The 12307-nt window shown below is 48.8% G+C and overlaps 1 protein-coding gene across 1 annotated transcript in view; it reads left to right on the forward strand.

Moving 5' to 3' along the window:
* DHRSX (dehydrogenase/reductase X-linked) overlaps positions 1-12307 on the forward strand; it is a 145222-nt gene that overhangs the window by 104798 nt on the left and 28117 nt on the right. Inside the window, exon 4 of the mRNA XM_047716910.1 lies at positions 5511-5612. Coding sequence (XP_047572866.1) covers positions 5511-5612 — 102 coding nt within the window. The remainder of the gene's footprint in view (positions 1-5510; positions 5613-12307) is intronic.

Here is a 12307-nt window from a genome sequence, read left to right on the forward strand (position 1 = left end):
GGGTGACTCTCCAAGGAGGATTTTCGCTTGGTGAGGACAAGCCAGCACTCAAATGGGCACAGAAGGTCAACAGATCAGCCTTTCAAGCTGGTTCTAAGACAACATCTGATGTGTAAGACGTGTTTGGTTGAGGAATGGGCATCTTGAATGCAAAAGGCTGGGCAGGTGGGTGAGGACGACCTGCCTGGCTGTGGCCACTGAGTCCCTGAGAGGACGAAGAGTTGTAACGCTTGAGCCACCCAGCGCAGGGCCCTGGATGCCGCCTGTAAGGCTGGGTTGTGATGCTTGGGTCTTTGTAGAGGACTGCCCAGACAGGACACTTTGAACAGTACCATGCACCCATGTGTCGGAAAGAGAGGGAGTGCGGTGTGCCGTGTAGAGACACATACTGTCTGAGCTGCTGTGTGGGAGAGGCATGTGGGACCCCAGTGCCTCAAAGGGTCCTGGGCTCTGGGACGGGCATCTGGATAACGGCATGAGCCTTGCTCCAGACGGGTGCCTGAGGCCTGACACCGTTCTCTGCCGGGATGGTGTCAGCACAGCCTGCTTCTCTGGGGACCTTGCCTCCCTGCACACCCCCCCTGGAAATACAGCCCCAGCATTCAGCCCTGGCAGTGGGGCCTCAGAGCCAGCAGAGGGATGTGAAAACGCTCCTTCCTTCATTCACTTTGCTCCCTCCCTGCCAGGGAGGCTCTGCCTCTCTGGCTGTCTGCCTTTCTCTGTTTCTTTGTCTCTGTCTGTGACTGTCTCTATCTCTCTGTCTCTGTGCATCTGTGTCTATCTGTGTCTGTGTCTGTCTCTCTCTTATGGTCTTTCTTTTGTTGTCTCCTGTCTTCCTCTCTGTCTATCCCTATCTGTCTCTCTGTCTCTCTCTTTATCTGTTTCTGCCTCTATCTCTATCTCTGGGTCTATCTCTTTCTGACTGTCTCTCTCTATCTCTGTCTCCCTTTATGTCTGTGTCTCTCTCTCTCTGTTTCCCTGTCTCTGTGTCTCTGTGTCTGTCCTTCTGTCTCTCTCTGTCTCCCTCTATCTCTGCCTCTGTCTCTGTTTCCCTTTGTCTCTTTCTTCCTCTCTGTGCCTGTCTCTGTCTCCCTCTATCCGTCTGTTTGTCTCCCTGTGTCTCTGTGTCTGTCTCTTGCTGATTATCTCTGTTCTATCTCTCTGTCTCCCTGTGTCTCTGTCTATCTCTGACTGTCTCTCTGCACTGGTCTCTGTATCTCTCTGTCTCTGTCCCTCTGAGTGGTCTCTCCCTATCTCCTGTCTCTGCCTTGGTCTCTCCATCTCTTGCGCAGCGCTGTCCCCACGCCCCGTCACAGACACTTTCGGGGATAGGCTTGCGTGTGCTGCAGACCTAGAAGCCCGGATTTCAGGTCTCAGCAGACGAGGACAGTATGAGCCTAGACATCCGCCGCCTATCTGCTTCAACGTACTCTTTCTTCAGAGAAACACAGCAACGTGGGAGGGTCAGGGAGTGCTCAGGACACTGTCCTCCTCCTGGGCAGACCCCCGCACTTTGTGGGTCCCCATTCCTCCGACAACTGCCCCCCACCCCTGCCCTGGGGTTTGCCCGAAGCGGGTCCAGCAGCTGGCAGCCCCCCGAATGCGGTGTTGGGTCCCAGGACGGCTCTGGCTGCCCCCCCGCCGCATACAGGCACAGGCGCGCCCCATGCCCCGTTTGAAGACAGAGTTTCTGTTCCCCACCAGGGAGCAGGACAGAGTTTCCTAGCACCGGCCGACCCTGGACACAGGAGACAGACGTGTTTGCTGTTGGGACAGGGTTGAGAGCTCTCATGTCCTCCTGGTGACACTCCTTCCCCCGCAAACAGTGCCTCTCCGCCTTTCAGGGGGCGTGCTCTTCCCAAAGTCACCCCCATTCCATCGCGAGGGGGAGCGGTTACGGGCAGTTCTAGGTTTTTCCTGCCGGGAATCCTCTTCGGAAATGATCTTCTGCTTTTTTCCCGTCCTGTTAGACGCACTCACTTTTGATCATCCCCAAGGGTTTTTAATTTACATTTGTGTTTGCGACTTTTTCATCTCTGGGTGCAGAGGTTACCCGCGGGGTCAGGTGCTTCCCAGATTCCGAGTCCTTCCCTTCTGGTGTTGCGTCTTTGCAGATTTTTCTGTGACGACAACGCAAACGTCATCAAACGAAACAACTGCGCGCTTCCGTGCCTCTGCCTGGAGTCAGTCGGTAGAGGTGCGATTGTCTGTGCTTGCAAAGTATAAAAGAATTTGCCGAAACACCGGCAGCCACCCTCCCCTCTTTCCCGGATGCCTTTTCTTTTGCATTTTTCTATTGCTGTCATTTTCCTCGGTCCGATTACTCCTAATTGCCTTGATTAGGCTATGATAATCGGTCTTTTCACAGAAAAGTATTCCTGTCCCTGAAATTTTCATCTTTTTGTTATCAACTTCACATATTAATATAGAGAGAATTAGGAACCCATAATTATAAAATCTTCCTCATTACAAAAGACCCGTCCCTGTTTTGTAAATTTGCATTCTTCACCGTTGTCAAGTGTCCTAATCTCGGCCTTCTCTGGGTCCTTGTTCCTCTTCTTCTCTGTCGGTCTGTCAGACGCTCCAAGATGGACCCACGCTAATCCTCTTGTAAGAATTGGGATTCTTGGTGTCTCTCCCTGCATATGCAAGAATTCTTGAGAAATGCAGCTGGATAGCTGTGAAGAAGATGTGTTGGGAAAAGGCACAGGGTTAGGGTTAGGGTTACCAGAGGACATCATATTGGTCAAGCATTAAGTCCTTGTGTCCCATTCATGTTTTAGTCGTGAGTTATCCCTGCTTTGTACGAATGAGGTCAACCTCCCCATTGTGTTTTCTTGTTTGGTAACTTTTGGCCTTTTTAATCCCGAATCCTCACTTTTTAAAATTATAATCAACATATAGAAGAATTCACCTCCCCCCTCACCGGCCGCCACCAGTGGGAGGCCGCCATATTGGTTTTGAATCAGGACCAGTGTCTCAGGGCTCATGCCTCCTTCCTGGGTCTTCCATTCTGTCTACATGGACGACTGGTATACCTCACATTTTTCCAGTCATGTTTCACAGATATGGTATTTCTTGCCTCTGAGAGGTACGGGGAAGTCTTCCATTTCTGTAATTATTCAAACACAAGTGGGAGGTACCATTGATGGCATTCCAGGTAGAATGGCAAACGCCACCTGTGTCTCCTTCTCCCACCTCCAGCTCCCATGTGCCCTGCTGGATCAATGACCCTCACCCTGTTTCCCAATGCACATTGTGGGGCTTGGGTGGTGGAAAAATGCAGATTTTAGGTAGGTGTGCCAGCTGAGCTCCTAAGAAATGTGACTTCCTTTGTCTTGTGTGAGATCAGCCTTGGTGCTTCTGCTCAACAGGGGTGGTACCCATGCTCTGCAACTTGTCTTGTATGTTCCCATTATCATGGATGGACCCTGTGATGAGTTGTAGTTTGCAGTGACCACTCTGTCCTCCCCAATGGTGGGACTTGATTTATGGGCTCAGATTCCCTATGCGGTATCAGCCCCTTCCACCATGCGAGCCTTCTCCTTCCTGCCAGTGATATCCTGTAGCACTCACAGTGGGAGCGGAGTAGTTCCTGAATTAAGGTCGGAAAGCAGGTGTTGATGGCAGCCATGGAGCCAAGCCCTTCGGCTGCCTCACAAGGTAGTGATCTCAAGGTGGAAAGGTGGCTCTCTGGTTTCTGGCTGGTTAGGAACCCTTTCCTCCAGCGATCAAAGAAAAATTATCTTCTGACTTTACAAAGATGCAGCAACATTGCTCTCATCCTGGAAGCTGAGCTTGTGTGTCTACCAACCCTGTTATCATCCATTCTCGTTACTGGAAGTAGTGTAGATTTCCCCCTTTAAAAAAAAAAAAATTACATCCTCATGAATATGTTGGGGGAGAATTTGAATGGTGTCTCAGGAATGCCTATCCAGATGGCACTATGTTCTAGAGCAACGCTTCCAAACCATCTGCGGCAAAACCCCTTTCCCAAATCTGTCACAGATTGATACCGATGTAGATGGGGCAGACATGAATTACTAGAAAAATAAAATTTAAAAACACGCAAAACAGAGCCTCCAATTTTGCTTTTTTTAAATCATTGGATTCAGCAAACATAAAATGACTCTCGATTTTTTTTTTTAAATTTTCTAAACACTGTTCTCAATGTTGGGCTGTGTCTTACGGCAGACTGGTAACAAACACTTCCCAGGATGGAACCCATCTGTAGATCTCACTTGGAGGGGCTTTGATCCAGAAACCTGCCCTCCCCAACTCCCACTGTATTTCTTTAGAGACAATATTGAAAACGGGTCCTTCCTCATTCTCAGTGGTCATGCAACTTGGCACATACCAGCTTTGTTCTTCACACGGAAGAAGCTGGGGACTGTAGATTATCTTAAAATGTCCCTTCCAAGTGAGGGAAGCAAATATACATGTTCCAAAATATGTACCCTCCCAACCTAGGGCATGTGGCTGGCTCTCCTGTGTTGTGATTACTGTTTTACTTATTTATTTATTTTGGAGGGGGGAGAGCAACCAAGCAGGAGGAGGGGAGTGGCAGAGGGAAAGGGAGGGAGACACAGAGTCTCAGGCAGGCTCCCTTCTGAGTGCCGAGCCCCACAAGGCTCAAAACCGAGTGGAATGCTTACCTGACTGAGCCACCCAGGCGTCCCTCCCTCCTTGTTGTGATATTTGAAGTGCTTTACGAGAAGCACAAAACAACAAAACCGTGAAGACATGTCTCGCACCCGGGCTGTGTGCTGCTGGTTCTTGGGCACGGGAGCTGCGTTCCCCTCTGTTCTGGGGTCTTGCAACCCACATCCAAGTGAGCATGTTCCCAAGAGCTGGTCCCAGAGACCCAAAGTGATGTCCCCGTACAAAGACCGTCATGCCAGAGGTTGACCCAGCGGACTGATGTCAGCTGCAAACAGTTGGTGCTCTGAGTTCCCCTCTGGAGCTCAGAATGCCTTTCCAAACTCATTCAGTTGTTTGTTTGATGAATGAAGCTCCTTGAGGTTGTAGGTCTGAGGCTCTGACCTTCCTGCTGATTTTGGCCAGGGGCTGCTCTCAGCTCCCCAGAGCCACTGGAAGGATCTTGACCCATGGCCTCTCGCAACATGGCGGCTTACTCTGTTAAAGCCAGCAGGAAAAGTTCTCTCCAGCCCGCCTTACCAAGAGGGGATTTACCTAAGGAAATGCAGTCCTGGGAGTGATGTCCCATCATCCTTGCCATATAATGGAGCCTACTCAAAGAACTGACATTCCATTTTTTGCCTTACTCTGTTGACAAGAAGCAAGTCACAGGTCCCATCCACACTCAAAGAGAGGGTATCATCAAGGGCATGACTCACCTAGTGTCTTCTTAGGGTGTGCTTCCTACATGGTACCCTCGTCTTTAAAATCCGGTGTCCCTCTCCTAGTGGGATGGAACTTAACTTACTTAGAAACCGTTGTAGCTTCTGTATTCGGTTGGAAGATAATCCGGTGTTTCTGTCCTTTCGCAGTGGAGTTTTTATATTGCGATCTGGCGTCTCTGAAGTCCATCCGGCAGTTTGTGCAGATGTTTAAGAAGAAGGAAATCCCTCTCCACGTCCTAGTCAACAACGGTGAGTCCTGGGGAAATCCAGAGCTGAACTCTGATGCAGACATGCACACCAGCTGTCCCGGGATGGACGTTCTTTGGGAAATCAGGATTTCCATGGAAATTCGGGAGTCCATGTGCTGTGGTCACCGAGGCTTGGCTTCACTGCTGTGTATGGCTTTTGTCAGGGGTATAATCAAATTGAAATGATGGTAAGCCTGATAATACGTTGTATGAAGTCCATATTTTCACTGGCTCATGTGAGCTAGTAAGTAAGGTATGTCATGAATGTGTATTTGGTTGGGCATTTTCACAACTGTGACCATATTAAGTCCTCAGCACGTCCCCATGGAGGTCATCAGTATGTGGGCTCTACGCCCAACTGTCTCTTGACTTCTTCCCTGCGGCCAGTACCCATCAAATGGACATGTGGAGTCCACATCTCCTCTTCCCCTGCCTTCACCGTGCCCTCCTGTCCATCTTCAACACCAAGCAACCTTGACCTCGATTCCTTCTTTCAGCCACGCTCAGCTCTTAAGGGCATCTAGGACCCATCTTGGTGCCCAAGACATTCCTCTCTTCCCCTGCTACACTCAAGAGATGTTGTAGAGGTTCATCCAAACCCTCCACAGTGAGGAGGCAGTGCCATGAACGTGTCTGGACTGAATCCATGTAGAACACGGGAATGGTCAGAAGTATGGCCGAGAAACACTGGTGTTGGTAGAACGTTACACATTGCTTTGAGACTTGGAGACCAGCTGGTCGTGTGTAGAAGGAATAAATGGTAGTATTAATAGGGTGAGAAGCATAGCCATCAGTCAAACCACAACACCTTCTTTCCAAAATACATAAAACATTTGCTAAATTATTCATCTGTTGCACGGCAGGGAGAACCTTACCATTGGACCCCTGTGATTCTGCCGAGCGCACATGGATAATCCAGGTGAATTTCCCCAACTAAAGAGACTTAATTGACTCTCTTCTCCAAAGTCCTTTTGCCAGGGAAGGTACCCTATTAAGAAATCACGAGAATGACGATAGGGACATAATCTGCAGGGAAGAGGGAGCATAAGTCCACATAGTAAGGCTACACCATACTAGTCCATCTGATTCTGGCTTCCGGGATTCGATTGCTGTCCCTTTGTCTTCTTTCTCTTTGTCTTCACGCATTTTAATGGTTTCTGTCATATCCGTGGGGTTGGTAGACAGGAAGGGGGTGCAGATAGGCATGCTTCTGCCCAGTGCACCTGTTTGGAAATTCTCAGCGAACGGAAAGATGTAGCATCTATAACGTAGAGGGTCCGACGCCCGTGACCTGTTTAAAGATAAAGATACATACACATAGACCTGTGACATGCAGGTGCTGGACAAAGTGACAACTAACACTAGTTCCACCTACTTAGCCTGGAAACCACACTACGTGTGTGTTATTAGTGCTGGTAGTGCTCATTGGAAGGCTCAGGATGATTTTAATTTTCCTTTCCTCATGGACCTTTCTTGATAGTTTCCAAGGTTTCCCGAAATGGGCGCACCTTTAATTTATTTGCAGAAATTAGTGATTTGGGTTCCCTTCGTCTTGGCGCTGGTGGGAGCGTCCTTGGTCGGGGCATTCCTCACTATTATAAATGTCGAGAATTAGAATATTATGGATTGCCCCATGTTGACACGAGCTGGCAGGACTGTGGGGGATCCAGTCCAAGTGCACATCTTCTTTCCTCAATCCACGTAACACCCTCAGCAATTAGGGACTAGAGCTTGTCATCCTGGAGCAATTGGTCAGCAGCAGGATGAAACCACCATGGTGTGCTTGTCCAGAATTTGTGAGATTTTATAGACCTGTCCATGCATGACAGGGGTCATCAGCAGATGCCCCATGATTCACTCTCTGATGTTCACTTTCAAGATGACCCCAGTGGTCCTACCGTGGTCCCTTTTCTTCTCTGCAGACGGTAAACCAAGCATGCCTGGCTTGTCTAACATTTCTCTGGAGACCGGGACACAGTTTGAAGGTGGACCCAGGGAGGTTGGACCCTCTGTACGCCATGTCTGTTTTCCCTCTAGGGAATCCCATCCATACGTTGGCTTCACATCCCCCCCAGACTTTGCTCCCCACACACCTTCCTCTGTGCTCAAGACCTACCATGGCTTCTCCCTGCCCCAGACACATGGAGACACAACTCGCGCACTATGGAAAACCTGAGCCCTAATGGAAAATCCCTTGATTCTCCTTGAAATATCCTTGATTTCTCTTGCATTGACTTGCCTTTTCTAGCTTCTAGAGGCTGTCAGCCTTCCTTGGCTCCTGGCTGCTTCCCACCCCTACTGGAGTAGCATCAGCAGCTCCCTCTGTCTCTCTGTGATGTTTGCTTCTGTCCACACATACCTTCTCTGACTCTGAGCCTCCTGTCTCCCTCTTGTGAGGACACGTGGTGACCCTGGACCACTGGGGTCTTCCAGAACGATCCTCAGCACCATGTCCCTAATCCAGTCCCATTGGCAAAGTCCCTTTATCCATCTAAGGACACATATTCACAGGCTCTGCAGATCACGATGTGGACATCTTTAGGAAGTTACTGTGTCCACCACACTGGGCATGGGATGTGGACATGTTTGGGGATGCCATCTGCCATACATGGACCAGGATGTGGATGTCTGTGGGGACATGGTTCTGTCTCCCACCCAGGGATCAAGTCATAGATGTTGGTGGGGACATTATTCTGTCTCACTTATGGAGACCAGGACATGGATGTCTGTGGGGACATTATTCTGTCTTGCTTATGGGGACCAGGACATGGACATCTGTGGGGACATTATTCTCTTCACCCTGTGGGTATTAGGACGTGGATGGTTTTAGGGACATTCTTCTGTCCCCCACATGGAGACCAGGGTGTGGATATCTGTGGGGACATTATTCTGTCTGCCACATGGGGTTCGAGACATGGACATTATTCTGTTCACTACATGGAGATTAGGATTTGGACATCCCTGGGGACATTGTTCTGTCTCTCACATGGAGATTCAGGATGTGGATGTCTTGAGCGGGAGGGGGGCGGTCATCATTCAGTCCACCACACCCACCTTATGTGAGCTCAGTACTTCACAGGCAGCAACAATACAGTCATAAATGAGCACTCTTGACCTCATGAAAACCATTCTCTAGCAAAGGAGACAGATACTCAACAAGTAATTATCGAGTTCTTCAACCCACCCCAGAAAGTACCACCTGCAGTACGACAACAGGGTAGTGTAAACGAAAGAAAAGACGCCATTTCAAACGTGATCTGCCTGGAAAGCCCCAGGCTTCTGAAGTGGCATCCCATGGAACCCAGGATGGGAGGAAGGCCAGAGGGACAGATGGCCCTGAGCCCAGTGGGGTGACAAGGGCTGTGCAGTCAGGATTGCAAGTGTATTCATCTCCAGTCCAGTGTGCCCAGCTTACCTTGATTTATAGGAAGAGAAGGCATTTCTCATGTGTCTCTCCCCTTGGTTTGTGCATGAGTATTCCTCCTTGCTGTGTACAATGGGAATTCTGAGTCGAGATTCTTTTGGAGATATTTGAAGGAGTCAGCAGATGCAAACAGGTGTTCCAACCACAGGTCTTCTCAGAAGAGGACCCCAGCCATGGCATGGTTGGTGTTCAACGGGGGGTTGCGGAATTTCCCAAAACTATTTGCCCAAGACCCTCCTCTGTGATATTACCTCCTCCCACCAAGGCGACTGGTTGAAAGGATGTGGGTTCCCAGGACCACATATATCCCATTTCCTGGAAAACAACCCCACTGCATTCCACAAAGGGACTTCCAATGTCCAAGAGGAGTTAGAATTTGTGCTTTTCTTTTCTCTCTCTCTTTCTCATTTTTTAATTCTTAAAATAAGACTGATTGAGGCACCTAGATGGCTCAGTCAGCCAAGCATTTGCCATTGGCTCAGGTCAGGATCCCAGGGTCCTGGGATCCAGTCCCATATCGGGCTCCCCGCTCAGTAAGGAGCCTGCTTCTCCCTCTCCCTCTGCTGCTTCCCCTTCTTGTGCTCTGTTGCTCTGTCTCTGTCAGATAAATAAAACCTTTTTTTTTTTTTTTAAAGAAAAGATAAGAGCGATCAAGATGTTGTAAATGTTAAGTACTTGAGAAGGGAAATGGTGTTTGCATTTGCTGGTGCGATGAAAATAGAACCAGACTGCCTCTTTCTGGAAGCTCGGGATCCAAGCTGAGGATTTATCCGACACAAGTAGAATCGATAGTGTACCTCTTGCAGAGCCAGCTCAGAATTTATAGTCTATTCACATCAAAGTTTCATTTATCCAGTCTCCCATCCCCACACCTGATCACAGATAGTTTTGAAATAACTGCACGGAATTGATGTTTTATCCTTGTAGGGCTTCTTCCCGTACCTCTAATGGATGCATTTCCCAACGTCAAGAATTACTAAAAATAAATATGGCAGTGGTAACCCTTGAGAAGTAAAATAACCCAGAGAAGTAAATGATTCTTGCCAGGTGCGTACTGATGGTGTCTGCACCCGTAGAAGACCGCAGAGCAGTTGAGCGAGGAGGAACACGGTACCCGTTTCTGGGCGGGCAGATGTCTAAGCAGTTTTCCTATATGTGCACTTGGTGTTCCCTGGGCAAAACAGGCTCTCCCGTCATCTGGTCTCCCTTCCAGGAGCAGGAAGCTGGTGAATCACCAACACGCATGCATGCGTCAATACACTGTTGGATCCCGATGGATGTAGACCACGTCTCATCAATGCCTTCTGCTTGTTTTCCATCATGTCTCCCTCTCTGTGTTCTGCCGTGTGATGGGTTTCCCTAGAACAGAAGGCAGTTGGATGTTCTTCTGGTGGTGGGCGTTGAAGCGCCGCTTGACATGATTTACCATGATCCCAGATCTGCCCGAACAGTAGGCTGAAGGCTGTGGGCATGCATTGCCTCTCCTGTATGGGACACCTTTGTTCCTCTAAATGCCTTTCATGAGGTTCTAGGAAGTTGGGTGAGGAAAAGAGTGGCTTTGCAATTACCCAGATGCCCCAGAAGCATGTCACCCATAGGCTCTTTCTTCCAAGAGTTGTGTGTTGAAAAGCACCTGCTCTCAGGTGTCCTTGGTATGTCCTGTACATATGGTGGAACCAAGTGCATGGTACTTTTCCATCAAGATCCGTTACCTGTTTAAGAAACATACTCAGTAAACAGTTGGGTCCTTACCATCATCATGGGGTGTGGGGAGAGCGACCGGTTTGTCTTTTACAACAACATGGGGAAAGTTATTCCAGATTGGAAATGGGAATACGGAGCCTGGACATGGGTTTCACCAATGTGTTCCCCATTGTGTTGACATTGAAGAATTACTTTGGACACACATATCTGTGCCTTCAGTTTAGACATTGTGACTGGCCTACGTGTGACTGTAGGTTCACTATCCCCTAAGCACTCAACCCCTGTACCTGTGCCCTTGTGGGTTCATGGCCAACTAGTGTTGCCTGGAACCCGAGGCATTAATTGACCTATAGTGTCCTTCTCCAAGGCATATGGACAGCCCCTTCCCTTTTCATGTTTTACAGGCAGAATCAGAATGCTCATTGCTCCCTTCCAGAATGTTCTGTTCCCCTCTCCCCATATTTTTGTATCCCTTTCCTGACTACCATGGTCTCCAGCTTCCAGACGTCTTTGGTTTTAGTAAGTGCCACTACTGTGTAAGGCAATGAAATCCAGAGCTTGGGCAAGGACAGTGGCTCTGAAGGCAAGGGTAACGATCATTCCCCAAGTGAAGGTGGCGTTTCTAAAGTGTTCCTCACACTGTAGAGTGAGGCCATCATCTGGCTGTGTGCCACCAGCCAGAGAGTGCCCCCTTCTCTGTCTCCTTTCTGCTTTTCCTGTTTTCTGCAAGGCACACAACTCGGTCTCCTCCCCCAGGATTAGGACATACCTTTTCTTTTCATTGTTTTGCTCCATAAAGAACAACATCTTGTTCTACATGCAAGTTTGCTCCCCAGTCAAACACATGGATCCACGAGCAGATAGTTTTATTGTTCCTTTTCCCACTTTTCAGCCAGCAAAGGGAGATACGGAAGTCTCAGCAATGCTCACTATCAAGGGGCAACCTTCCAGAACACTCACGTAAGAGGAATATTTGAAAAACACAAATGCAGGTCCATGGATGCAGTTAAAATTTTCTCCTGAGCACATAAGAGACATTCAATAAACATTGTCATATTATCATCTGAGATCAGTGATGGTCTGCACAGGCAGGTGTCTGGGACATTTTGCTTTAGAATAGAGATGGACTAGGAGATTTCTCGATGTGCAACATAATCATGTATTAGATTAGAATTAGGATGGCTCTGGGTATGGGCTCCATGGTGCCGAGACTCCCCGCTTTGCTTCCATGAGCCCCAGAATGGATTGGACATTTCCCAGAGGTGACCGACTGTATGCATGACAGTGATGTTCTCGCTGCTCTTTAAAAGCACACTTTCTCCAGTGATGCTGTTAATGCCAAGAATGTGCTCCAAAGACTGTTTACGATTGCTGGAGTAACCTTGAACTCGGTCTTGGCCCAGAGCGTCATTATTGTCACATTCTTAGAGGCCGGGTCAGTGAATTTGTGCCATGATCTGTCACCAGAACTTGCATCCAACGAAGATCCATGCTGGCATTTCCCCCCAGCTCAACCGTTGCCCCACGTTAGCTTGTCATGTACGTTATTGTAGATAATCCGTAATAGA

The sequence above is a fragment of the Lutra lutra genome, chromosome X, assembly GCF_902655055.1.
Source record: "Lutra lutra chromosome X, mLutLut1.2, whole genome shotgun sequence".
In the NCBI taxonomy this organism is placed as follows: domain Eukaryota; kingdom Metazoa; phylum Chordata; class Mammalia; order Carnivora; family Mustelidae; genus Lutra; species Lutra lutra.